We start from the raw sequence: 26,766 nt of genomic DNA, 5'->3' as shown, positions 1-26,766 counted from the left end.
CTTTTTTTGTCCACCAGCCAAATTGCTAGTTAATGTTGAAATTTGCTAGCCATTCAATTGTTTTTTTGGCTGGTGAGTGAAGCATATCTACCACGCACTTGCATTTTATTTACCAGCATTTGACTGGTGGTTGGTGCAAATTATGTGCCCTGGTTAAGAAGATGCATTAATCATATTGTCTATGGATATATGGTATAGGTGATATAAAGGGTTAGAGTTAAACAAAAGAGAGATGCATATATTTTCTAATGAGGGCTGCAACTAACAGTTACTTTCATTTTTGATTATATCATGGGCCCCTAGGGGGTTCTTAGAGTTACTGCTGGAGGACCACCAAATTATTGTTTAATATTTTTTGAAAGTTTCTTTTTTCAAAAAATATGTCTGGGTAGCATTGTAGCTAACCTACTAAATCACTGTGCCACACCTATCAATAACTATCCATCTATAGGAAGCTAGCTACATATTATTGAACATATCAGCCAATTAGCTGTATTATTATCCCACTGGCGACAGTGTAGAAGGTGAGGCTAACGCAGCTAACATTAGCCATGCAAGCAAACAAGAGAAGATATGAAAATATTCAGTGCAATATATGTATTATCTGTCAGTAATCCATAATGCTTAGTATAATTTCCCAGAGCTAAGATGAGACTTTCAAAGTCTGTGTTTTATCTGGCAGTCCAAAATCCAAATATAATCAGAGTAACATAATAATATGATGCGATATAGTGCTGCAACAATTAGTTGATTAGTTGATCAACAGAAAAACATTAATTATGAGCTCTTTCAACATGTTGCTTCTCAAACGAGATTTTCGTATGGGTTTCCATAGTTGATGACAGTCAATTACATTTTTGCTTAATCAGTGACAAAAAAGATTAATAGTGAACATGCACAGACCAATGTAGCTCCATGGATGACTTCCCCATCCCAATATAGTGGCATAATTATCAGTAGGAATCGAACAAAAAGGATGACACTTTCATTTATAATTTATATGATACATATATAAAAAGTACATAAGCACTTCCTGGTAATGTTTAAAGTGGCTGTATGTCTTGCAGGAGTTGCCAGTCAGCTCCCCAGAGCACCTGATTGGTGTAGAAGCAGCAGAGAGAGATGCAGACGAGGGAGGTGTGCGGTCAGAGAGTGAAGGAAGTGATTATGCCCCCGGGAGGAAAAAGAAGAAACGCTCCAGCTCTGCCAAAGATAAGAAGAAGGGAGGCGCGGCGGCCGAGAAAGGAGGCTCATCCAGCTCCAAGAGCAAACGCAAAGAACCAGAACCAGAAGATGATGAGGATGATGACGATGACTGCCAGGTAAAGATTCACTCAGACTCAGCTGCAGGTGGGATAGTTAATTCCTTCAGGGCTAACATGACAGACTAACCTCCTCCTGGCTGTGCTTCTCTCAACCTCTCTCCTCCTGCCTCAGCCTAAAAGCTCCGCCCAGCTGCTGGAGGCCTGGGGCATGAAAGACATTGACCACGTCTTTACTCAGGAAGACTACAGCTCCCTCACTAACTACAAGGCCTTTAGCCAGTTTGTCAGGTGAGGAAACCACTTCTGTATTAAGAGTTGGTACTGTTGTTTGCCTCATTATGAAGGAACTATATGTGCAGCAAAACAAAAATAATTGCTAGATTTCTGTAAATTTTCTGTCCTCAGGCCGTTAATTGCAGCTAAGAACCCCAAAATTGCCGTGTCCAAGATGATGACTTTAATGATGGCTAAGTGGAGAGAATTCAGCACCAACAACCCTCTGAAGGTATTGCAATTATGCTTCATGCTACTGGTCTTTCCCATCATGCATTGCTGAGGTTTAATTCTCATCTTCACAACAGAGGGGTCTGCCTCAAGGTTCTAGCTCGAGACCACTTCTTGTCTCGATTTTTATTATTGATCTGCCCCTCATTTTTTTCCTGATTGTTGTACAGAACTATGTGGTAATTCTACCATTTTATATACAACAAAACCATCTATATCACAAATTCAAGAGGCCCTGCAGTCTGATTTTGATGTTCTACAAACTTGGCCATCAGCTGACAGATTTTTATTAAGGAAACAAAAACCTACTCAGTGTTTTTTGGTGTGCTGTGGAACCTCAACTCCAAATCCAGTTCTTTAGTTTTAAATTGTAATGATGGCAGACCTCTTGGGAAAATGGAAAAAAAAATATCTGTGTGTGTGAAATGACTCAGAACTTACTTTGAAAACACACATTGATCACATCATTAAAAAGTTATTTTTGGTGTTGATGTTCTGTGTTGCTCCAGGCATTGTTTTACTTTTAATGTGAAATATAAAAGAGACCTGTGACACAGCTTATATTACCAATTAAAACTGACCTTCGGTTTATTGCCTGCCTGATGCTCTGTGGTTGTTTGTTGTTTGTTTTTCATTGTTGTGTTGTAGATTGTGTCTTGTACTTTACTGTTCTGTTCTCTGGTCGAGTGTCTGTTGAGGACCCCCTTGAAAACGAGATGATACATCTCAAGGGTTTTTTTCTGAGATAATAAATGTCTGTCAGTTCTGAACAAGGTTGGAAGTCTGACTTATAATGAATGAGACGTGTCACTCATGGTTGCCGCCCTCGTGTGAGTTTGACAGTAGCGAGCAGAGCTTCTCACTTTGCGCCGTGTTCCCCTCGTAGGGCTGTGCCACTGCCAATGCAGCTCTGGCAGCGGCCAATGTGGCTGCAGCTGTGGAGAACATGGTGGCGGCGGGGACAGACGGTGGGGCAGAGACCGGTGCTGCTGCTGCTGCCTCACCTGCACCTGCTCCCGCTCCAGCCGCTGCGCCGACACCTGCTGCAGCCCCGGCAGCCCCGGCACCTCCACTCCGCAAGGCCAAGACCAAAGAGGGCAAAGGTAACGTAGGACAAATGTGGAACATGACTATTCGACTTAACATGATAATTACAGTGAGGATAAAGGTGGTTTGTTATTTACAACAACAACATATATAGAGTAGGTCTAATGTTTTTTAAGTCCAACTCACCAGACGCGCTCTGTGGGTATAAGCTACCATTGAGCATTTTGTTTCAGTCGGCATTGTTGCAAGTCCCCAGGAATTAAAAACAGCCTCAGAGATAACAACCTACATGCTGAAAATGGCAAATAGCGCCTGGACGCTAATAGTACAAATGTAAACAAGCTACCAGCTGTTACCTTTTCCTTTGCAGTGATGTAGTCATTTTAATGCTAGAGCTCAGCTCCCGACATGCAAATCTTCCACCAAAACAAGTTTGTCCCTGACCCTTTTTTTGCAGGGGAACCGTTGCTGCATCCCAGGCTAAGCTCTGCCCAAGACGATTCTGATTGGTTTAGAGAAATTCAAACAAGGCAGGGTGTTTTTTTCCTGTACAGCTGAATGTGTTGAGCACTGTGGAAATCGGTCTGGCTATGCAAGATTAAGAGTTTTTTTTTAGACATTTTAATGCGGAAATGTTATATATCGTAGCTTTAAATGGTTTTAAATTTTCATCTCTGTCTTTTCAGGTCCAAATGCTCGCAAGAAGTCGAAGTCCACGGCTAAGCCTCCGCCGAAACCCAAACCTAAGAAGGTGGCTCCACTCAAGATCAAACTAGGGGGCCTCAACAGCAAGAGGAAGCGCTCCTCTGTAAGTTACTTTATAAGCCACCTTATTGTTCTGTGTTCACGTTTTTGGTTTCTCTACAACAGACATATTCGGTCGCTTTTTTTTTTTTTTTTTTTGAGTAAATTGCCGGGAGGGCAGGATGTTTACATTTCCTGTGTCTGGCGTGTAAAGTTAGGAATTTAATCTGTAAAACAATGCACCATTTGTTTTTTCTCCACTGTATTAGTTTTCACAATTGGAAAAGAGGCATAAAAAGTACAACAAAAAACAATACGCCTTCGTAATTTGACATCTTTTTAGATTCAGTTTGACTCTTCTAAATTTCCTTTGCTTAAACAGGCCGAGTTTAAACTTTTTAATAAAATAAATATCTGATGAAGGGGCTAATTAACCTGCTAATGAAACGATGGGATTTAAAATAAAATCAGTGATATACTCTGTTTCATATCTATAAATGATCAAAGGGCCATATTCAATTGATTAGAGACCTGTTCTGCCATTAAGAATTTAATGCTTTTTAAATCAGAATATTGAAAATGCACTATATTGTAACCAGGTATTTCTCTTGTTCTCACTGTTTTCTCTCTCAGAGTGATGAAGATGAACCTGATGGTGACAGTGACTTTGACGACGGCAGTTTCTCCGTGTCAGATGGCTCCAGCCGCAGCAGCCGTCCTAAGAAAAAAACCAAGTGTGCGAAGAAAAAGAAGAAAGGTTGGCATGGAAATGTTACTAAAATAAAAAGTCTTCTGTGTTTTGTCAGATACAATCAGAGTCAATGCAAAACGAAGCGTTTGAAACTAATTTTATTTTTCCTGTGGACGTGTTCTCTCAGTGGAGACGGAGGACGGCGACGGCTACGAGACAGACCACCAGGACTACTGTGAGGTGTGCCAGCAGGGAGGAGAGATCATTTTGTGTGACACCTGTCCCAGAGCCTATCACATGGTCTGTCTGGACCCTGACATGGAGAAAGCACCTGAGGGCAAGTGGAGCTGCCCACACTGTGTGAGTGCTTCAGTGTACTGCTGTTGTGTGTTAGAGAAGATTGAGTCTGATTTCTGCAGTATGAGACACCAGGGCAAAAATTGCACATGTCTGTGGAATAAAGTCTATTACTGGAAAGTTGCACTGACAGGAGGGTTGATTGTTGGTAAATGGACTTTGTTAATGGTGATTTTAACACATCTTTATGTTCTCTTTGTCCTCTGCCCCCCCCCGCACCCCTTTGCTCATGTTCCCGTCTATCCTCTCATATTCCCCACCACACATCTCACCACCCCCCCATCCCCCATTTCCTCTTCTCGTCCCTCCCCTCCCACTCTCACTCCCTCCACTATGCCTCCACACTGGAACATGCACACGCACGCAATGCACACTCCCCCCCCCCACTCCTCTTGAAAATCACCCCACACCCCTCCCCTTTTTTCCTTTCACTCCGTTCCGCATACCTTCCCTGCCTGCCTGTCTGCCCCCCACCCTCCTCCCCCATCCTCATACCACCTCCCTCCCTCCCTCCGCCTGTAATTCTACCACCAGGAGAAGGAGGGGATCCAGTGGGAGGCCAGGGATGATCTCTCTGAGGCTGAAGGCGAGGATGAGGACGACAGGCGGGATGAAGGAGTGGAGGAAGAAGACGACCACCACATCGAGTTCTGCCGGGTGTGCAAGGACGGAGGGGAGCTGCTTTGCTGTGACACCTGCCCCTCCTCCTACCACATCCACTGCCTCAACCCTCCTCTGCCTGAAATCCCCAACGGAGAGTGGATCTGCCCCCGCTGCAAGGTGAGCGCCGCGCACTGGTGCACACGAGCCCGTGCGTGCATGTGCTCACGTGGGCGTGCGTGGGGATGCAGATTCCATCTTGTAGACACCTACAGTGTTTCAGATAAAGCAGGGCAGTCTTTTAGTTTTTATTGTGCTGATTTCTTCTGTTCTAAAAAGTCACCATTCATTTAAATTTTTAAGACAGAATTTCTTATCAGTGGCAAATTGCTTCTGTTCATTAACAAGCATCTTACACACTTAGAAATCTAGTACTAACCAGAACCATAAGGGGTTCTTCGGCTTGTCCCCATAGAAGAACCCTTTTTTGTTCCTGGTAGAACCTTTTATAAAGCTTTCACTTGGATCCCATACAGAGAGTTCTACCTAGAACAAAATATAAACTGTTGTACCCACAGCCCTCTGTGAAAGGTTTTTACCCAGAACCCTGTATGAGATGTGTTATAGAGAACCCCTTTATGGCCCACCCAGAACCATCTCTGGGGTTCTTTCCAGACCTTTCCATCCTCTCAGGGTGATAACAAAATCCCACCTAGGCAGTTCTACTGAGAACCTTGTTACATTCCAAGGGTTTTAGCTGGAACCCACCCAGGATGTTCTACAGAGAGCCCTTTTAATTCAAAGGGTTTTTATCTAGTACCCAGCCAGCAGGTTCTCCCGAGAACCCTTTTATTTTCCAAGGGCTTTATCTACAACCCACCCGGGGGTTCTCCCGAGAACCTTTTTTAATATTATGGTTGAAGGAACTCCTAATAAACCCTTCCAACACTTCCAAAAAGGGATACTCAACTTTCTAATTCACAATGAAGTAAAGTAAATGTTCATGATGTTCTGTGGCTGTTACTCAGGCAGGTGTATATTAGGCTACACACTCTAAAAGAGCTTAAACCTGCTGTTGGTCCTGTCCCTGCAGGAGCAGTTTATGGTTTACATTTAGAAATCCAACATTTGAGTGACAGCATGATGAAGAAGTTGCAGCTGTGTTTAATGTTATCAGAACCAGACAGTGGCCTCGCACAATTATATTATTCTACAGAGGTATCGTGTATATATTTTTTTTACTGAAAATAATATAATAATTTTTCTTTATTCAAGTTGTACTGTCATTGTGTTTTTACTTATAGCCACAGCCTTATAAATAAAGAATATATCAATATCAGACTCCATCAAGCCCAAAGAATCCAGTATCAGTTGTGCTCTATATGTTTTTTAAGTCTTTCAAATGTAACCTACAGTTGCAGCTATTAAATGCAGTAAAATTTTATGTATATTTGTCATTCATAGAGGCCCAGTGTCAATCCTTGTACGAAGTTAATTTTGTGAATAAATAAGTCAGTAAATTTAAAGACAAAGAATTTCAAAGAAAGATGAGTTACTGGCCTTTTATTTTATTCATTTCGTCCTTTTGTTAACTGGCCTTCTGGCTTCCTGTCGTTTTTCAGAAGTGGCTCCCAGCCAAAGCAAGTTGAGTATCCCCGTCCTAAATTATTTCCTCTTATTTCCTGCTTCCTGACAGTGTCCACCGATGAAGGGCAAAGTCCAGAAGGTTTTAACATGGCGATGGGGGGAGCCGCCAGCCTCCACGCCTGTCCCGCGGCCTGCTGACCTTCCTGCTGATGCTCCTGATCCCCCGCCGCTGGTGGGCCGCAGGGAGAGGGAGTTCTTTGTCAAATGGTGCAATATGTCCTACTGGCACTGCTCCTGGGTGCTGGAGCTACAGGTACCACACACACTCTCTGAATCTGTGTCCGCCTGTAGTTGAGAATGTGGATTTTTCTGTGCACTTTCCTCACATACGCACACTCAAACCCACTTTTCCTTTAACTGCCTCTCTGCTGCTCGTCCTCAGTTGGAGCTGAACTGCCAAGTGATGTTCCGTAACTACCAGAGGAAGACCGACATGGACGAACCTCCACCTGTTGATTTTGGAGGTGAGGGCGACGATGACAAAAGCACGAAGAGGAAGAACAAGGATCCTCTCTTCGTCCATATGGAGGAGGAGTTTTACCGCTATGGAGTCAAGATGGAGTGGCTAATGATCCACCGCATCCTCAACCACAGGTATGACATACAATCTCCTGTGAAATACACAGTTCACCTTAAAAAGTAGCATAAATTAAATTTATTTTGCTCTGAAGTAGACATGTATGATAATATCCACATGTTATCGTATTGGCCGATGAAGTTGCAAAGTTGCAATTTGCAATGTTTGCAAATTAACATTCCTACAACACCACAACAGCTTTAGAGCCATCATCCTGATCATTACTACCAACGTTTCTGAAGGTATGGAGCTGTTAGACCTACATATTTTAGTCTTAAAATGGCTGTTTTAATACAAACTATATGTGGTTTTGATGTGCATCGGTGTAGTTACTACCTCCAAGACTGTATTTTTAGTTAATATTGCTAATAACTCACAAAAATGAGAAACTGAAATAATATAGAAGAGTAAGCGAGAGTACAAAAAACAAATAATTGCAATGTAATTTAACTTTCTAATAAGCTGAGTGAGAAATAATTTAACGTTTAATTGTACAAAGACAGCATTTTATGTCAAAAACTATTATTGTCTACTGTATACTACATATACTGTTCACATGTGGAGAGAAAACACTGTAAAAGTGTTTTATCATAACTCCATTTTTCCTGTTTGTTTTTTTTATTTCATGTCAGTGTCGATAAAAAGAACAATGTGCATTACTTGATCAAATGGAGAGATCTGCCCTATGACCAGTCAACCTGGGAGAGCGAAGACATGGACATCCCCGAGTTTGACACCTACAAACAGACATACTGGAATCACAGGTACGCAGAGATTTACAGAATGTCAGATAATTCCTCTCTCATGGTGAGCGTAAAAAAGATTGAAAGTAAGTTTTATCTCGCAAACTGTAATTTTCTTTAAGGGAGTTGATGGTGGGTGAAGAAGGGAGACCTGGAAAGAAGCTGAAGAAGGCTGTCAAAGTCAAGAAGACAGAGCGACCGCCTGCTAATCCTGTAGTAGATGTAAGTATTTAACTTTGAGCAAAAAAAAAACTTTCCAAACACAGCCTTGGTTATTGTGAAACTGATCCTGCCACATATACAGTAGTTTTTGCGATGGAGAAATAGATTATTAATGATAAATTGAAGCGTTGCTGTCAAGCGTTTTCCTCTGGCAGGATAATAGCAGCTTGAATCAAGACAGATGTGGAATTGATATTCTTCTTGGTTCCTTCCTTTCAGCCCACCATCAAGTTTGATCGGCAGCCCGACTATCTGGACAGCACAGGAGGCACTCTGCATCCCTACCAGCTGGAGGGGCTGAACTGGCTGAGGTTTTCTTGGGCTCAGGCCACCGACACAATCCTGGCTGATGAGATGGGTTTAGGCAAGACCGTGCAGACTGCTGTCTTCCTGTACTCATTGTACAAGGAGGTAAGAACAGTGGTTATGACTGTAGTGCAATCATTTTAAGAATATTTATAGGCCAGTTTTGAATTCTTCAGACAGTTTAATATCATTTGTAAGGCTTAGGCTTACTTTAAGCTTACTAATGCTAAACTATTGTTAAATATAAAGTGAAGTGAAATGTGTTTCCACCAAGTTCCTGGTGTTGTTTTGTCCTGTCTGCCCTCCCCTGTCAGTCGGTGTTAGTGGGCGGGGTTTCAGACATGTGACACACAGTAACTCTGTCCATTAAAGGGGATGAGTTCTAAGTAAGGAACTGTATCCTAAAGGCAGGGCAAGACAAATACAACTTGATAAACTCTGGCTGTGGCTCAGGAGGTAGTCTGGGTCATCTGCTGATCACAGGGTTAGTGGTGTCTTTGTGCAAGACACTGAACCCCAAATTGCTCTTGATGGTGAGGGCAGCACCTGTAAAGCCACCAGCAAACGCCAGGTATCATCTAATAATTTCATTCATTCACGTCAGGAGCGTCATCAAAGTTCGGCCTCAGCGTCACGCCCTCAGCGTCACGCCCGCACTAGTAATGTATTCTCCTGCGACTTCCATAAGTGACCTCCAGACAGCATTTTTCACCTTTTTCTGACCTTTTATAGACAATCGATCAATCGAGAAAATAACCAACAGATTAATCGAAAATGAAAATAATTGTTAGTTGCAGCCTTAAATAAAAGGAATGAAGTCATAGGTGAGCTGTTTCAAACTGTGTTCCTTGATTCTGACATTGCTAAAATGTTTGTACTTTAAATAGGTCTTAAATTGCATTTATAATAGTTTTAAAAATGTCTTAAAAGTCTTAAATTTAACTTGCTGAAACCTGCAAAAACTATGATAAGAGTGCTGTATAAATGCAGCTCTATAAATAGCATCTTTCCAGTTAATGCTGACTTTGTCCTCCACTATTACAGGGTCACTCCAAAGGTCCCTTCCTGGTTAGTGCTCCCTTGTCCACCATCATAAACTGGGAGAGAGAGTTTGAGATGTGGGCCCCTGACATGTACGTGGTGACCTACGTAGGGGACAAAGACAGCAGGGCTGTCATCAGAGAGAACGAGTTCTCCTTTGAGGGGAATGCCATCCGAGGCGGGAAGAAAGCATCCAAGATGAAGGTAAAGGAAGAACAGAGTGATGATGAAAGTATTAAAGATCTTTGAAGGGAAATGGTGATAAAAAAAAAGGTGCAGTCAGTTTGAATTACTGTCCTGCATACTAGCACTTGCTGTTCAGTTTAGTATAAATAGCTACTCTGGTTGTAATGTACATAACAAATATATGAATGCTGCCAAAGTATATAAAGGTTCAGACACCAGTTTTAGTTGGTGGCACTTTATTACCAGTGGAAACAAATACTTACAGCCCTAATAACTGTGTTTCTACTTCTCTCCTCTCTGTCTCTCTGTGCTTCACAGAAAGACTCACCAGTCAAGTTCCATGTCCTGCTGACATCCTATGAGTTGATTACCATTGACCAGGCTGTGCTCGGCTCCATTGAGTGGGCTTGTCTGGTTGTGGACGAGGCTCACAGGCTCAAAAACAATCAGTCCAAGGTAATAACATGGAATACTTTAGTAGAGGTGAAGTGCACCCTGTCTCTCAAATTAAATTCTAATTATCTAAGATTTATTCGTGGATGTACCGTGTTGCACATGCTATAATGCTAACTACTGTGTGTTGTCATGTTTTTATAATTAAATCTAATCATCAAAGTCTAATATTTTTTCTTTGTCTGCCTGTTTTTAGTTCTTCAGAGTGTTGAACAACTACCCGCTGCAACACAAGCTGCTGCTAACCGGCACTCCTCTTCAGAACAACCTGGAGGAGCTCTTCCACCTGCTGAACTTCCTGACCCCAGAGAGATTCAAGTCAGTTGGTCCATATGTGGCGACAGTATATATGGCTGTGTTGCAGATGCAATGAAAACACCCACACGTGCCCTATGTTTATATATTCTTTTCTCCTTTTATATTTCTCTGTAGCAACCTGGAAGGATTTCTGGAGGAGTTTGCAGACATCGCCAAAGAGGACCAGATCAAGAAGCTCCATGACATGTTGGGACCACACATGCTCAGGAGGCTGAAGGCTGATGTTTTCAAACACATGCCTTCAAAGACTGAGCTCATTGTCAGAGTGGAGCTGAGCCCCATGCAGAAGTAAGTTAAGAGATGATATTTTGTCAGTTGTTATGTTAAGTATGCACCCATGGAAATTAAAGCAGGCTACATATTGAAGGATATGAATCTGTGTTTTGTTATGTTAAAAATTCTGGATAGTGTAGGGTGTAAAGTTTGAATTCTGTTTATTGAATATGGGGTTTTCCCTGGATTTTTTTGAGACAAAGGCTGGAGAATGTGCAGATGTGCAGTTTGGTTACAAGCCAGCACTTCTGTCAGAAAAATCCAACTTTTACTTTTTGCTTAGCAACTTAAGGGTGGGCAAAACAACTGGAGAGAAAAGAGACAAATTGTCAGAGCCTGATATTGAAATAAAACCATGGAATTTCCATAACTATATTAAACTTTAAAAAAGAAGAAGCACTACAGTTCAATAAAAAGAGTTGCGTCCTATTCATCCAGTGTAGTCATACAGTTCACTAATGATTAAGAATCACATGGGTCACATGACATGGAAGCTGTTGAAAAAAACTGCAATTATTTTCTGTTCAATTTATGTAAAATAAATTAATTACACGAGACCAATATTGTTAATTTTATTTATCATAATTTTCACTGACATGAGAAAGTCAGCGTGTGTCGTTCAAATGGAAATTTATCGACGGTCCCTAAGTGAACTGAGGCGTCTCCTACAGTAATGATTCAGAGCTTATTACTGTGGGATCACTGTTACACACTTTTTAATGGACTTAATGAACTGACAAAGTACACAGTGTAGGATACAAGCACAGCAGTTTGAACAGCTTTTGACCTGTTAATCAGAGAAAATATCTGTGCTCACGTAAGTATGTGTTTTCTAAATGATCTGTAAAGTATCAGCGCTCAAAAAAGTGGCTGCTGAGGTTCGATATTCAGTCCTGTTCTGTAGTATAAACTAACTTAGCTTTCATTGCAAACACACATTCATTTACCTTAATCTTGCTGAAGTTATGAATGTGTGAGTTTCACATGTAATGTGTGCACACTTGGTATAAGTGCACCAAAGCAGTTTTTGATAAATGACAAAAAAAAAAAAAAAAAAGCCTTTAGGCCTATGTTTTTGTCAGCAACATCGGTGGCAAAAAAATCCAATGACAGCCTGCATTTGATTTAGACAGACAGGGAAAAGCACTATCGCCTAATTTGTTCATTTTCCTTTGGTCTCTGTTGTCTCTTATTCTTATTTTAATGTGACATTGGTTCTTTGTGTAACCCAGGAAATACTACAAGTTCATCCTCACTCGTAACTTTGAGGCCCTGAACACTCGTGGAGGAGGAAACCAAGTATCTCTACTGAACGTGGTGATGGACCTGAAAAAGTGCTGCAATCACCCCTACCTCTTTCCTGCAGCCGCCACAGTACGATCCAAGTCTTTTTCACATATTTATATTTGGGGGGTGTGTGTTGTGTCATGGCTCTGAACTATGTCTCTGTGTGTGTGAAACTTGTTAAATGCAATCAGTTTATCCAGGTTTCTTCTCTGGATTGTAGGAAGCACCAAAACTTCCAAATGGGATGTACGAGGGCAACGCTCTGACCAAGTCTTCAGGAAAACTGATGCTGCTGCAGAAGATGATGCGGAAGCTGAAGGAGGGAGGCCACAGGGTTCTGGTCTTCTCTCAGATGACCAAAATGCTGGACCTGTTGGAGGACTTCCTGGAGAACGAGGGATACAAATATGAGAGAATTGATGGAGGAGTTACTGGCAACTTGAGACAGGAGGCCATCGACCGCTTCAATGGTGAGACCAGGGGCCTCATTACAGAAAAAATATCATAACTGCTGCAATTTTAGCCTCGAGAGTCAGAGGTGTTAATCATGTTGGTAGAGGGAATCCCCACCTTTTTACTAAATGTTATGAGATAAGATAAGATATTTCTGTAATGAGCCATCAGATATATACATACACTGTTTGTATTGCCTTAATCAGCTGCTGGGTCATGTTGTCAGCGTTGTAACTTTCAGTCTCTCTTTGGTTCTTTTTTTGTTGTTTATCTCAGCTCCTGGTGCGCCCCAGTTTGCGTTCCTCCTCTCTACAAGAGCTGGTGGTTTGGGCATCAATCTGGCCTCTGCTGACACCGTCATCATCTACGACTCTGACTGGAACCCCCACAACGACATCCAGGTATGCAAACCCCGGGTGAAACCTCACATGCTCGTCGGTATGTTTGTTTATTTGGATGATAGGTGATTATGTTGTTTGTTTCATGTGTGTGCCTCGTAGGCGTTCAGCAGAGCTCACCGTATCGGCCAAAACAGGAAAGTGATGATTTATCGCTTCGTTACCAAAGCCTCTGTGGAGGAGAGAATCACACAGGTCTGCGAAGAGGAAAACTGCAAAAAATTACACATGGATCCTGTCTGTGATTCTGTGATCACCTGCTCACTGTTTGTTTGTCTTCCTACTTCTTCCCTCTACCAGGTGGCAAAGAAGAAGATGATGCTTACCCATCTGGTGGTGCGACCCGGTCTCGGCTCGAAGACAGGCTCCATGTCCAAACAGGAGCTCGATGACATCCTCAAGTTTGGAACTGAAGAGTTGTTCAAGGATGAAGTCGGAGAAGGTGAGTCGACTTTAACCTACAGCCACATGCAACTATTTTTAATCATTTACTTTTTGTATTTATCTGCTTTATCTTCTGTTAACCTTTTCAAGTGTTTAAAAGGCAGCTCAGCATTTCAGATCAGATCAAGGGAAATTATAATTGGTTTTGGCCATATTAAGTTAAACGGTGGCTATTTTTCACCAGTCTGATCCCTCTATACCATATTTTTCGGCAGTGGTGCTCTTATGCTTGTCATATGGCCATGAGTTAGGTGCACATGTTTGGTGGAAGGTTTTTGGAGTCCTTCCTGCTTGGACACTGCACCTAAGCCTTATAACTGAACAGGAAACTCAGAATCAGAATCATAGATATGATTATTAATGTTTGCCTCTTGTGCATTATGTTATTTCTTTTGACTTTCATTGTAGAAATTAACATAAAAAATTAAATGCCACAACACAGAAAATTACTTACACCATCTATTGACAGGAAGTGAAATGTGTTAAGTTTAAACACTGGGTCTGACATGCAGTTAAGTCAAGTAATTAAAGTTACATCCTATAAATTTATATAACAGCATATCAAAAAAAAAACAACTTACTGCTATCCTTTCCAGCTCAGCTTCCAGGCCGTAGTCAGGAGCACAGAGGGGATGTTTGTGATGGTTAACGCCCTTCACCTGTCCTTTGAAGAACGAGGAGAGGGAGCAAGCCAACTGAAGGGCGTTATCATGCTCACACAGTGTGCATTAGTAGGCTATTGACATTAAGGATTGTGTGAAAGTTTAGCAGCAGTGCTCATAATAAGGAGAATAATAACACAGGAGCTGTCATATCAGCTGTACACTAATATTGTCCATAACTAGCTGCAACCTATTTCTAAAAGTAATTAAATATTTATATTGTTTGCTTGTTTTTATTTAAAAAGAAAGGAAAGTCATTACTGAAAATCTAGGTTTTATTAACTTAAATGTACTGCACTCAGAGGTGCAGATGGAGGCTGAAAATGTGAGATGGAAAGATCACTTCACCACTGGGATACCTGATGTCTGATCTGTCAGATGTTACAGGGAGTAAATGTAGTTTCTGCTTCCTTCTTTTTTATTTGACACCTCCTGCTTCCAGGGGACAACAAGGAGGATGACAGCAGTGTGATCCACTACGACGACCAGGCAATTGACCGTTTGCTAGACAGGAACCAGGACGCCACAGATGACACTGAGCTCCAGAGCATGAACGAGTACCTCAGCTCCTTTAAAGTGGCCCAGTATGTGGTCAAAGATGAAGACGATGAGGTACGGGGCGCGTCTGCAAAATGTGCCTGTTGGAATATAATTATGTTGTTTAAAGGTTTTGAAAACTAGGTAGTAAAGTATGTTTAAAAAATTCCTTCAAACTTCAGACAGAGCTTCTAGATCCGCTTTTATTTTTTCACTTAATAAATATATCATCAGTGACTGTTTCCTTTGTTTAAGGAGGAGGAGGTGGAAAGAGAGGTGATCAAGCAGGAGGAGAGCGTTGATCCCGATTACTGGGAGAAACTGCTTCGTCACCACTACGAGCAGCAGCAAGAGGATCTCGCCCGAAATTTGGGCAAAGGCAAAAGAACTCGAAAGCCAGTCAACTACAATGACGGCTCCCAGGAGGACCGAGGTATTAGACAGGGTACAGAACAATATATAATGCAACCTCTTCTCGTGTGTGTATGTGCTGTGCTGTTGTGATTGTGTGGTGTTGATGTCACGTGGTAGGAGTGCCGGTGAGTGCATGGCATGAAGTTATATTTCTGTGTTGTAGAAACGTGTTTGTTGTCTCTTATTTGGGATTTTATATTTTATTTTTTCTCAGACTGAGTAGGTTTAAAATAATTCGAGCCCACTGGACAGTCTCATAAAAGACCATTACAAAGTTGTCCGGATGAATTTTGCTGAACAAACCCAGATTCCTGTCCAGTCTGGAGCGTATAATGGTGTACAGAGCTGTTTGAACTTCTCCTCAGTGCAGTTATCCAGATAACTTTGTAATGCTGCTTTATGAGAGGGATGCTCACTAAATCACCAGAATAAGACTGTGCTATTCGAAACACAAACCAAACTAATTACAGAAAATGGCCCCTAAGAGGTGTTTATAGTAAAATACAACGGTTAACTTAGTCTGTTTAACTATTAAGAACATTAGGGAGTAGTAACACATTTTGCAGGGTGTAAAGGAGGCTAGCATCAAGTTCAGATCGTATCATGGTTTTGAGTCACGAATCGGATCATTTTTTGGATCAGCCAAAAAGAAAATAAAAAGGCTAGGGTTAAATTAATTTTAAAATGTGCTGCTTTGGCTCTGTCTGTCTGTAGTCATCATAGACTGTATAAAAACATCTATAAAAAATAAAATCTATTCCTGTCATGACAAGCATGGCTAGCTTCCCTGTTATAGAACTGAAAACAGTGGAAGTAATAATTTATTTCACACTATGATGGTTAAATTTTGGAATTAATCCACAGTTATGCATGTTATTCTCAACCCCTCCTCTCATATCATCAACGGTCCTAGAAATTTAAGGCATAAAAGCCCCAAAAAAGGGACATTTTTCTTTGTCTAAAACAACCAGCCACTGCATTTGTGGATCTAATGACTATACCTCCATGTGAAATTATGTAAAGATTCAATAACTCTGCACAAACAGAGGCAGTACTGCAGCATGTTTATATTTGCACCAATACTAGAGCAGTAAAGTAAACCTATGCATGATACATTTAACTGATAAAAGCCCAAAATTAAATAAAACAGGATTCTTTCCCCTTCATAATCCCCCGACAGATACAGACTCATTTGATCAAAGTGAATACAGGATTACATGGGCAGCAGCTGCTGCTGCAGACTATTACAAGACATTTACAAAAAAATGTGTTTATGGAAAGTTTATTTAAAAGGTCATTAATCAAAAAGATTAAATTATTAGCTATAAGGAAAGCACTGTTTGTTATGTGTGTTAAGTTGAATGTTGTGACTTTGTAGATTTGTTTTCGTTCTGTGGTTTATTTTTAATTGGGCACTGAAACAAAAGAATCACTGTGGTTTGAACCACATGAGACAAACAACCGGTGTAATTGAAGTTCTGCCTTTCTAGTGTAGAGTTAATGAAATGATTAAACTATTCCCTTGTTGATTTGAGAATATTTAGTGAAAATGTGGTTCTTGAGCAGCGGCTCCCCCTGCTGGCCAAAAGCATAGCTGACATTAATTTAATTGGACTGCAGTGCAGCTCCACAAGGAGCTTGGATTTACTTTATCTCATCTATCAATTGAATTGTGGCCGGGCAGTGAAGAGTTTTGTCCTTTTTTATTAACAATCCTCTGTGTGTGGTCTCTTTAGACTGGCAGGAGGATCAGTCTGATAACCAGTCTGACTACTCGGTGGCCTCGGAGGAAGGCGATGAAGACTTTGATGAACGGAGTGAAGGTAAGATTCAGTGTTTTCATCTCTCGTCTCATCATCTGCAGTTAAGAGAAGAGGTGTGTGTGAGAGTGCTTGACTGTGAACTCATCCACTCCTGTGAAGATACAAACGTTCCATATAAGTTGTTTGAAGTTAAGGTGTATTTGCCCCCAGCGATGATTGAGACTTTCCTGTTAACGAGGAATCTCTTCTGTTTGAGCCCCAGCTCTTTCCGTCCACTAACATCCTTCAAACCGCCTCTGCAGATGTTTGTTCAGATTCAGATTCAGACGACAGCTATGATGTCATCATTGACAACCTCAACTTACGAAACGGCCCCTGCCCCTGCATCGTCTGCCTTGAGCGTAGGGAGGCAAGAAAGGACAGAAAGAGAAAGGAAGAAAAGAGAAGGGAAAAGGCAAAGAAACAGAAAAAGAGAATGAAAATGAAATGAATGGTTTCTCAGCCAGCTGAACTTGCACTTTAAAGAGATTCTCTGTGTTCATATAAACTGTTAATCAAGTTGTTTTGAAATGCACTTTAAAATGTTTATTTCAGGATTGTTTCAGACTGAATTGTTCTCTTGTATTTATACAATTTCTATAAGTTGATATATATTTTTTTATACTGCAATTAATTTGCAAGTGCAGTACTAAGTGAATATTTTGTATTGATTGTATTTTGGTTTCATTTAATTATGGTTTTGTTAATTGAGTTTCATTAAAGTATGTATATGAAGTAAACCACAGCACTGCTTTCAGTTGTAAATGTTCTGAAAGTATTAAAATTTAAAAGTGAAGAGAGATTGTGAGGAGGGACAGCTTCAGCCATGATGAGCCGTAAGTGGAGCGACTTTTGGACGTTTCAGAACACACATGACATTACATCAAAATTCAGTTTGAGTTCAGTTTTTTTTACTTTTAGCTTTTATGGCTTCAGTGAAACGTTAGAGTTTGAAATGTGCACTGAATCTCAGATAAGCTAACTTTGATCATCTTGTTTTTAGCCAATGCCCGCAGACCAAACCGCAAAGGGCTGAGGAACGACCGGGACAAACCTCTGCCTCCGCTGTTGGCCAGAGTGGGCGGGAACATCGAGGTGAGTTCCTGCAGATGAAAAATGAGTTGGTACAAAAAGAGAAACAAGGATAAATGCCTTGATAGTGACTTCTTACCCAATATCCCCTTTCTTGTACTTGTTCTTGATTTGCAAACATCTTGTCCTTTGTGTTTTTTCACCTGTCAGGTTTTGGGATTCAATGCACGACAAAGGAAGGCTTTCCTGAATGCAGTGATGCGTTATGGGATGCCTCCTCAGGATGCTTTCACCAACCAGTGGCTGGTCAGGGACCTCCGAGGGAAATCTGAGAAAGAATTCAAGTGAGTCTTAGTGTGATATCTTTCTGCTTGCTTGGATTCAGTTAGCGAGTTCCTGATTTAAATCTAAATTCTGCCAGTTTAAACAATTTATTTATTTATTAGCAGTTATAAATATGGTATAGTCTTCACTTGTTTGATTTGCAGTTCTTTTTTTGTGTCTCACAGAGATTTTTGACATTTTCTAAATGTATTTATGGTGATATTCCTCCTCCACCTTCTTCTTCATGTGTTTGCAGGGCCTATGTTTCTCTGTTCATGCGTCACCTCTGTGAGCCGGGGGCTGATGGAGCTGAGACCTTTGCAGATGGCGTCCCTCGCGAAGGTCTGTCGAGGCAACACGTGCTCACCCGTATTGGTGTGATGTCACTTATAAGGAAAAAGGTATGCTTTCGACCAGTTAGAAAAGAAATCTTACAAATTACTGCATGTTGAGATAATACAAGGACTCACTGAGTTATGGCTGATCGGTTCGGGTTACATGTGGACATGGTGATTAACAGGTGCAGGAGTTTGAGCATGTGAATGGTCAGTGGTCGATGCCCTGGATGGCAGAGCTGGAGGAGAACAAAAGGGCTGCAGCTCTGGCTGCAGGTGAAGACCCTAAAACTCCTTCTACTGGGACCCCTGCTGACACGCAGCCCAACACTCCTGTGCCAGGTACAAATACACAAGGGCATTCACAACTATTGCATTTTAGTTTTCATCAGCTACTCTCAAAAAGTAGTCAACTAGTAGCGGGAGATATATACTTTTTTCACCCAATAACAGTGATTAATACTTGTCAAAAAGGTCTAAAATACAATACAGTACAGGGTTAACTAATGTGGGTGGGACCAACCAGGGTAGGGCAGATTATTGGTACTCAATACCCTTCAGGTATCGATTGAAAGTACCAAGACCAGTCCAGTCAAACGATACCTGCAGTCAATAATTTTAGCACCAAGATCTAGAAAAAATTACTATTCATTATGGTTTTGCTCGCAGTCAGTCACTGCAATCACCTTCAGAAAAAGGTATTGAATGAAGTACTCCATCAGTATTGGTATCACTTTAATGGTACTAGTTTTAGTACTGGGTTTTTAGTGATAACCAGCCCTAAACCTGGGAGTAGGTGAAATAGGGTCCTCGATTGGCTCTGAGAGGCTGTTTACAAAAGCGCTGTGATCCTCAACTCCTCAGCTGCCAATACTGTTGCTTTCTTGCAGGGATAGTTGGAGTCTTTCCCTCTTTAAAAAACATAAATTCTGTTTATTAAACATGGCATAATGTAGAAAATGATGGACAAACAACAACCAAAGTTATGTCTATCTTTGGTCACCATGTTTCTTGTCCATCTCTTGTTCTTGACTCGTGTCTGCTGCTTTAGTGCCCTGTGACAGATTCTACACATCCGGTGTAGAGGCATTGACACTGCCCTATTACTGACCACAGATGAACAGTTTTCGCCAGTGATGCGCAGTGTCTGCTAGCGGCCTTGATAGTGGACTACCTTGTGAAACCCCTGCACGCTCACGACTCAAAAATGGAGAAGTCTTTTGCAATGACGACTTTCATAGACGCATACTGTATACTGTATGTTGCAACACTGTCCTTAAGGGTATCCTTTGACAAATGACACGTATTTCCTTTTCTTCTCCACCCTACCACCACATGCTGAACTCAAACTATAAGTTTAAATCATAATCATCGTAACGATGAAATAACCCTGGAAGCGGTGAGAACATTTGTTTGGGCCCAAATACATCAACCACCAGCTTGTTTGCAGGTCAAAAAAACATGAAACAACTAACACCTGTCCATGAGACACAGTTTCCTGGATTATTCAGCTATGAAGCTTCAAAAGTTTGATTTGTTTTTTTTGTGACAGCTAGAACAGAGGCATTGTACAAATTCTCTCTTTGCATACCTGTTGTTTACATGTGTTTTCTGTTTTATCAGAAGATTTGTCTAAATCCGAGGACAAGGAAGACATGAAGAAGGAGGGTGAGGATGGCAAAGGAGCCAAGAGGGCAGATGATGAGGTAAATTCTGCTTTTTATCCATCTCACACACTTCTGTTGTCAGTACAGTCTGATAAGTTTTGAGCTTGTATTTGCAGATTTTTTTTAGATTTCAAACTGGCTATCCTCTCTCTCCTCCAGATTATTGAAATCCCAGATGAGTCTGAAAAGTCCCCCGCCCTTGAAAAGAAAGAAGGAGAATTAGACTCTGCTGTGGGGAAGGAGGAGAAAGAGAAGGAGGCAGGAAATGGAGATGATGTCAAGGAGAAGGAGGCTGAAGACGCAAACAAGGAGAGAGAAGAGAAGGACAAGGCTTCAGAGACAGAGAAGGACAGCCCTGCTGAGGTCAAGGGTGAAGGTTCTGAGGGCAAGACAGATTCAGAAGAGGACAAGTCTAAAGGTGAGGCAGGTGTTCAAGCTCTTTTCAATTGTGTCTTGTTTCCCTTGTTTTCTGTCATCCTCACAGTGCTTCTCTTGTTTCAGGCGAGGAGGGAAAAGATGAGAAGATGGACACCAGTTCACCAACAGAGGAGAAGAAAGGTGTGTCCATGTCAACATTCACACACACTTTGCAATGAAAATACATTTCATTGGACACTTTTCAAAATGTTGAGACATGGAGACATCCTCAATTAATTAAAGAGCAATCTAGGATTATTTGAAGTGGGGTTGTATGAGGTACCTTCCCGAGTCAGATTGTTACCTACAGTAGATGGTGGTCAACATGCCCGCAGTTTGGAGAAGCAGAGAGGAAAACCAGCACAGAAGCTAAGCAGCAGTAAAACATATTTTAGCCACATAAAAAAGGCAGAGAAAGGTTTAAGTGAAAACACTGTTATGTGAGCCAAATATCACTCTTTCCTGCTCAACCAGACTTAATTGACCGCCTCCACAGCAGTGCATTTTTTAGCTTCCTACACTGGCACTCCTGCTGCTTCTCCAAGCTAGCTGCATGTCGGCCACCATCTACTGTAGACTTGACCTCAGTGTCTCTCAGACACGGCTGCGCACGGTGGCAGGATGTGCAGAACGATGTGAGGTTCGCCATCCTCAACAAACCCTTCAAAGGGGAGATGAGCAGAAGAAACTTCCTGGAGATCAAGAACAAGCTTCTGGCCTGTAGGTTCAAGGTGAACTGAGCGTGCTCACTGTTAACATGTTTCCCCTGCATGTGTGTGTCTTCCTGTCTGTCTGTGTTTCTGTCAATCAAATCTCGTGACATCTTTATTCCGCCTCGTTGTCCATCCATAACAGCAGAGTTGAGGTCTGTGTAAAAGGGTAAGCCTGCTCGGTGGGACAGGACGCCTTTGAGTGGCACATTCACTGCTGTTTGTGTTAAATTACAAATTTATTCCACGTATTTGTCACCTGTGTTTATGCAGAGAGAGGGGGACAGAGACAAGAGGACACTTTCTCCAGTGCTGACAGTGTAAATTGGGCTGTGACAGCTTTATGCCGGTGCTGCTTGGTTCAGTGTAAATACACAAAGGTGGTGTAGAGGCGAGCTTTCGTTAGAGCGATATTGCAGGATCTCTGTGTAAAAAGTGCTTCTGACTATTGAGAAGTACTTCATATAATCCCACTTCAGATAATCATATCTCCCCATTTAATAAGATAAAGCTAAATGTATAAATGTTAACAGACTTGATTTAATACAAATTCAGTTAAATTTTACCCATGTCTCCTTACTGAGAGGATGGCTTGAGTTTAAACTTTGTTGCTGACGTGATTCTGTCGTTTGCTCTCAGAACAAAAAGAGGAGAAAGATGGTGTGAAAACAGACGAGTCTGGCAAACTGCAGAACGGGGAGAACACCAAAGAAGGAGCAACAGCTGCGCCGGTGGTTAACGTCAGCGAAGAGAAGAAAAAAGCCACCAAGCAGAGGTTCATGTTCAACATTGCTGACGGAGGATTCACAGGTGGACACACACACACACACACACACACACATTTTTTTTCCCCACTCTCTTTCTCTTCTCTTTTCGCTTTTTAGTTTCTCTCTGTTGACCTTTCTGTCCTCGTTTCCAGAGCTTCACTCTCTGTGGCAGAATGAAGAGAGGGCCGCCACCGTCACCAAGAAGACCTTTGAGATTTGGCACCGTCGCCATGACTACTGGCTGCTGGCTGGAATCATACAGTATCCTTTGAAGCAAACACACAGATCCTGTTAAATTCTCATGTGTGATTGCTGTTTTCTCATCACAGGAGAGCTGAAATTATGAAGTTGACCAGTTGATTAGTTGGTTCATTGGCAACTGTTCCTTGCAATTATTTGTATTTGCTGACTTTGTTAGGCCATAATAATAAAAAGTAGAAAATATTTACTGTTAGCTGGACCAAACATGTATTTGAAGGGGTCTGTATGTGTTTTGGTATGTTTATTTTGGTCCTTTCAAAATTTGACGGACCAAGTATTGAAGTCAGGTTGTGCACTGAGTAATCTTCTCAAAAGAAGAGAATAAAATTAATTTAAATTTTTATGTTTAGGAATATTTTAGTAGTTTATTTGCAAAATCGGTAAAATAAATAAAATATCTGTTTTTACAGTCCAACTGTAAAGTTGTCCATGTACAATAATCAGCATGACATACTGTAATCCTCATGAGACTCTCCCAGGACAGTATTGTTGTTAGGCTTGACCTCAGCGTCTCTCAGACACGGCTACGCACGGTGGCAGGATGTGCAGAATGATGTGAGGTTCGCCATCCTCAACGAGCCCTTCAAAGGGGAGATGAGCAGAGGAAACTTCCTGGAGATCAAGAACAAGTTTCTGGCCCGCAGGTTCAAGGTGAACAGAGCGTGCTCACTGTTAACGTGTTTCCCCTGTGTGTGTGTGTTTCTCTCTGTCTGTGTTTCTGCCAGTCAGACCTCACTGGACATGTGTTTCTTTGCTGTACAGTTATTGGAGCAGGCGCTGGTGATCGAGGAGCAGTTGCGCAGGGCGGCCTACCTGAACATGACAGAGGACCCGGCCCACCCCTCCATGGCCCTCAACACTCGCTTCAGTGAGGTGGAGTGTCTCGCCGAGTCCCACCAGCACCTCAGCAAGGAGTCCATGTCTGGAAACAAGCCTGCCAACGCAGTTCTGCATAAAGGTAAAACATGGAGGATTCAAAGCAATACGTACAGTGACCTGGAAAAAATAGGTCTTTGTCCCACTTGTTTTAAATATTCTGTGCTGTTGTCTCACTATAATATTCCTTTAGCTTGACTTAATGTATTTTATCTGAGGCAACAGTTTGCTTTGCTGTGAATAGCTTCTGTAAGAGGAGGAGCTTGTGTTTGTGAGGCCGAGACAGAACATCACTGACTATCGCGTCATTGTGATATTATCAGAAGTCAGAGCTAATATGTAAACACGAGTATTTAAATGTTGTAGCCCCTAATAATAGCTGCTAACGTAACCAGCAACAAACATTGGGTGAAGCCCTGTGGTTAGAAATACACCAACTTCCATGTTTGAACAAAGACAGCTTTTCATTACCTCATCAGGAAATAAACAGTAAAACCACCGGGTAGTTCTGTAGAGTTGACTGCTGTCACTACAAATGCAAGTAGCTATTTCTGTAATTACAAATTAATCTGCTCCTTACTTTCACAATACATCTAATGACCTTGTAACCTATAAAGTGTCAGAAAATAGTAAAAGTGATGTGTGGATGAGCTCTGAGTTCATCTGAATGTGCATATATGCATAAACCGTCCACCTGCCACCCACTCAAATGTATTACTTTCTCTGATTTAGAGACCTGCACCCACTCCTCTTTTGATCCCTGTAGGATTTATTGCCTTTTAAGTTATGTCAAGCATTCCAGTTAATGTCTTTATTATGTGTTGTGTTGATGTATGAGTGTTTTTTAAGAATTTACTTTCATAATTAGAGAGGCTGATGTCAGTAATTTTAAATGTTAACATTCTCACGATAATATCACTGCAGCAAAACTAAAAACTGTAGTTACAAACTTGACAGGACAGAGGAAACTCCAGAGGGTACAGATGTAAAGTTTCAGTTTCTGAAATGAAGTATTTATCAGGATGCCTGCTTTACACCAAATGATTTCACTGTGTGAACACGGACTGTTTGTGTGACCTTTTGGATGTATAGAATACAGAACATTAATTAACACTAAATCTTGTTAGACGTTAAACTGCTGTGCCTCATGTGCAATTATCCACAGGCACTGCAGTCCACACATCACTAACACTTTCAGATGTTTAGCTTTGTCAGAGCACATCTGAAAAGCTGAAACCACTAAATATTTGGTATTTTTGTGACTCAAACGATTAATCAATGGTCAAAATAGGTGCCAGTTAATAACTAGTTTACAAGCTGTAGAGAAGGAGAGATGCTGCTTAGCTGTAGTTAATGGACAATGACAATACTAGTAATACCAGTAAAATGGCAGTTGATAGTAGTAGTTGTATCTTTTACAGCTTTGTGGCCTGCTGTTGTTGGCCTGTTAGCCACATATATTCACACAGTGTGTGTGTGTGTGTGTGTGTGTGTGTGTGTGTGTGTGTGTGTGTGTGTGTGTCCCACCGCACGTCCTTCTGAGCTTCAGCTGGAGGATCTGTACAAGTTAGCATGTTTGTTGTGTTATGTATGCTACATTTGCTACATCCAATAAACAAAATAAACTCTTATAGTGTCAAGAAAGGAAATATTCTTACACCAATTTACCTTATTAATCATAAAAATACACATTCTGAATTCAGGTTTCTGTGTTTTTCTAAATTAAAAAGAGTTTAAGTGCCTTGTTAACTCATCGCAAAACACTTCTAACACTTTTAAAACACATTTGAAACCATTCTGACTGCAACTTACTGTTAAAATATGGTAATTTTGAATCTTTTAATTTCACCAGACACAAAACTGACTAAAAAACTAAAACAGTGCTTCATTTAGATTATCACTGTGGTGCTCATGGTTTATTTATGTGTTGTATTTCCAGTTCTCAAACAGCTCGAGGAACTGCTGAGCGACATGAAGGCTGACGTCACCCGTCTCCCGGCAACCATCGCCAGGATACCCCCTGTCGCCGTGCGGCTGCAAATGTCCGAGAGGAACATCCTCAGCCGATTGGCCAGCCGGGGCCCCGAGGTCACCTCTCAGAACCAGTCACAGACCTCACAGCAGATGCAGGTGCCGCGCTGACCGATCACCTCGCACATTTTCACTGTCACTGACTGAGGCCAGTCGCTGTCACCTCACCGCCATGTAGCAGACGTCCTCCCCCCTCAACCACCATGTACAGCACAGTCAGGTTAGTCCTCCTCGTTCTGCACCCACAACCCATCTCCGGACCCAGAAGAGCATCAGCTGTGCTGCTGGACTTTGATTTGAACTGGAACTGTAGATGTAGGATCGATGGGAGTCAATGGAAGGATCAGACCAGAGAGGAGTCGTTCTCCTCCACTGGGATTCAGTTTTAACTCGTTTAACCTGAGCACTGTCGACCTGCGCGAAGCTCCACTGACCTGTCCTGTTCCTGTCTCTGCAGCAGGATCAAACGTGTGTGTGTAACTATATGTAACAAGAAGGAGGAGAAGAAGCAGCATGTTTGGAGTTTACTGGTGCTTTGTAGTAACTTTTGGATTATTAAAGAATTCAAGGGATTTTATTGTGCTCATTTTCACCTTTAGAAACTTGTGAAACTTTTTTTTAAAAGTCATTCAACTCTAATGTCCTCACCTGTATGTCTGTGTGTGTGTAGAGAGAGAGAGAGAGAGTGTGTGTGTGGGTAAGTATGTATAAAATAGGGCATATTAATGTGCACCTCTACTGCAGAAGGCCCCTGACACTGAGAGACTGTTACTGTCACTTTTCTATCAGTCAGTCAGATCTGTTACCTCCTCCTGCGTCCTCGCTCTCCATCCCAAACCTCCGCCTCTCTCGTCAGGTGACCTCATCCAGGATCGGCTGTCTGTGCTCACGCCCCAACCAGCACCTCGACATTCCTGACCGCGCCACAGATTTGATCCCTGGAAACTCTCCCAGAATACGGACATGCAATAGCTCCACAGCTCTTAGGTACATGGGATGGTTTTTAGAACGATGGCAATCTTAAGTTAATTTAATTTCTTACTGTCTATTGTTATGTTGTTTTGCATTATTGAATATTATTATTATGGTTACCACCTTGTTGTTTTTATCATGGCTGTTTGTTTTTATGGACTACAATAAAAAGTCAACAGTTTTTCAAGACTTTTGTAAATTTATTAAGGAATTCTGAATCTATACTCAGTCAGGCTAGCAGCAGTTTCAATCAGGTAGCCCACCACTTTGGTCCAGACTAGGGCTGGATATTGGTAATCGATACCTTAAAGGTATCAACCAAAAAAACCCCAGACCAGTCCTGTCAATTATTCCCAAACTGAACTGGATCCTTTTGTATCCCAATCCAGAAAAAAAATTAGTA

At 41.6% G+C, this 26,766-nt stretch overlaps 1 protein-coding gene across 5 annotated transcripts in view; it reads left to right on the top strand.

Moving 5' to 3' along the window:
• Nucleotides 1–26,544, top strand: part of chd4b (chromodomain helicase DNA binding protein 4b) — a 28,479-nt gene extending 1,935 nt beyond the window's left edge. For 3 of the 5 annotated variants that reach the window (XM_084727265.1, XM_084727264.1, XM_084727267.1), the window contains 37 exons: nt 1,068–1,322; nt 1,438–1,553; nt 1,671–1,770; nt 2,656–2,872; nt 3,503–3,624; nt 4,194–4,317; nt 4,439–4,611; nt 5,143–5,388; nt 6,905–7,108; nt 7,238–7,449; nt 8,065–8,196; nt 8,298–8,397; nt 8,617–8,808; nt 9,748–9,948; nt 10,249–10,386; nt 10,580–10,701; nt 10,816–10,989; nt 12,207–12,348; nt 12,482–12,731; nt 12,991–13,115; nt 13,215–13,307; nt 13,413–13,554; nt 14,661–14,830; nt 15,011–15,200; nt 16,906–16,992; nt 17,975–18,066; nt 18,214–18,347; nt 18,584–18,728; nt 18,848–19,004; nt 20,286–20,368; nt 20,489–20,747; nt 20,831–20,887; nt 22,096–22,266; nt 22,376–22,484; nt 23,003–23,135; nt 23,247–23,442; nt 25,300–26,544. In XM_084727265.1, coding sequence (XP_084583391.1) covers nt 1,068–1,322; nt 1,438–1,553; nt 1,671–1,770; nt 2,656–2,872; nt 3,503–3,624; nt 4,194–4,317; nt 4,439–4,611; nt 5,143–5,388; nt 6,905–7,108; nt 7,238–7,449; nt 8,065–8,196; nt 8,298–8,397; nt 8,617–8,808; nt 9,748–9,948; nt 10,249–10,386; nt 10,580–10,701; nt 10,816–10,989; nt 12,207–12,348; nt 12,482–12,731; nt 12,991–13,115; nt 13,215–13,307; nt 13,413–13,554; nt 14,661–14,830; nt 15,011–15,200; nt 16,906–16,992; nt 17,975–18,066; nt 18,214–18,347; nt 18,584–18,728; nt 18,848–19,004; nt 20,286–20,368; nt 20,489–20,747; nt 20,831–20,887; nt 22,096–22,266; nt 22,376–22,484; nt 23,003–23,135; nt 23,247–23,442; nt 25,300–25,502 — 5,766 coding nt within the window. In that variant the 3' untranslated portion in view covers nt 25,503–26,544. The remainder of the gene's footprint in view (nt 1–1,067; nt 1,323–1,437; nt 1,554–1,670; nt 1,771–2,655; nt 2,873–3,502; nt 3,625–4,193; nt 4,318–4,438; nt 4,612–5,142; nt 5,389–6,904; nt 7,109–7,237; nt 7,450–8,064; nt 8,197–8,297; nt 8,398–8,616; nt 8,809–9,747; nt 9,949–10,248; nt 10,387–10,579; nt 10,702–10,815; nt 10,990–12,206; nt 12,349–12,481; nt 12,732–12,990; nt 13,116–13,214; nt 13,308–13,412; nt 13,555–14,660; nt 14,831–15,010; nt 15,201–16,905; nt 16,993–17,974; nt 18,067–18,213; nt 18,348–18,583; nt 18,729–18,847; nt 19,005–20,285; nt 20,369–20,488; nt 20,748–20,830; nt 20,888–22,095; nt 22,267–22,375; nt 22,485–23,002; nt 23,136–23,246; nt 23,443–25,299) is intronic. The other 2 variants (XM_084727266.1, XM_084727268.1) reach the window with 1 other exon arrangement.
• The last annotated feature ends 222 nt before the right edge of the window (nt 26,545–26,766 follow it).

This window comes from Lutjanus erythropterus, chromosome 9 (genome assembly GCF_056507025.1).
Source record: "Lutjanus erythropterus isolate fLutEry1 chromosome 9, fLutEry1.hap2, whole genome shotgun sequence".
Taxonomy (NCBI): domain Eukaryota; kingdom Metazoa; phylum Chordata; class Actinopteri; order Lutjaniformes; family Lutjanidae; genus Lutjanus; species Lutjanus erythropterus.
This window is presented reverse-complemented; position numbering and strand designations above follow the sequence as displayed.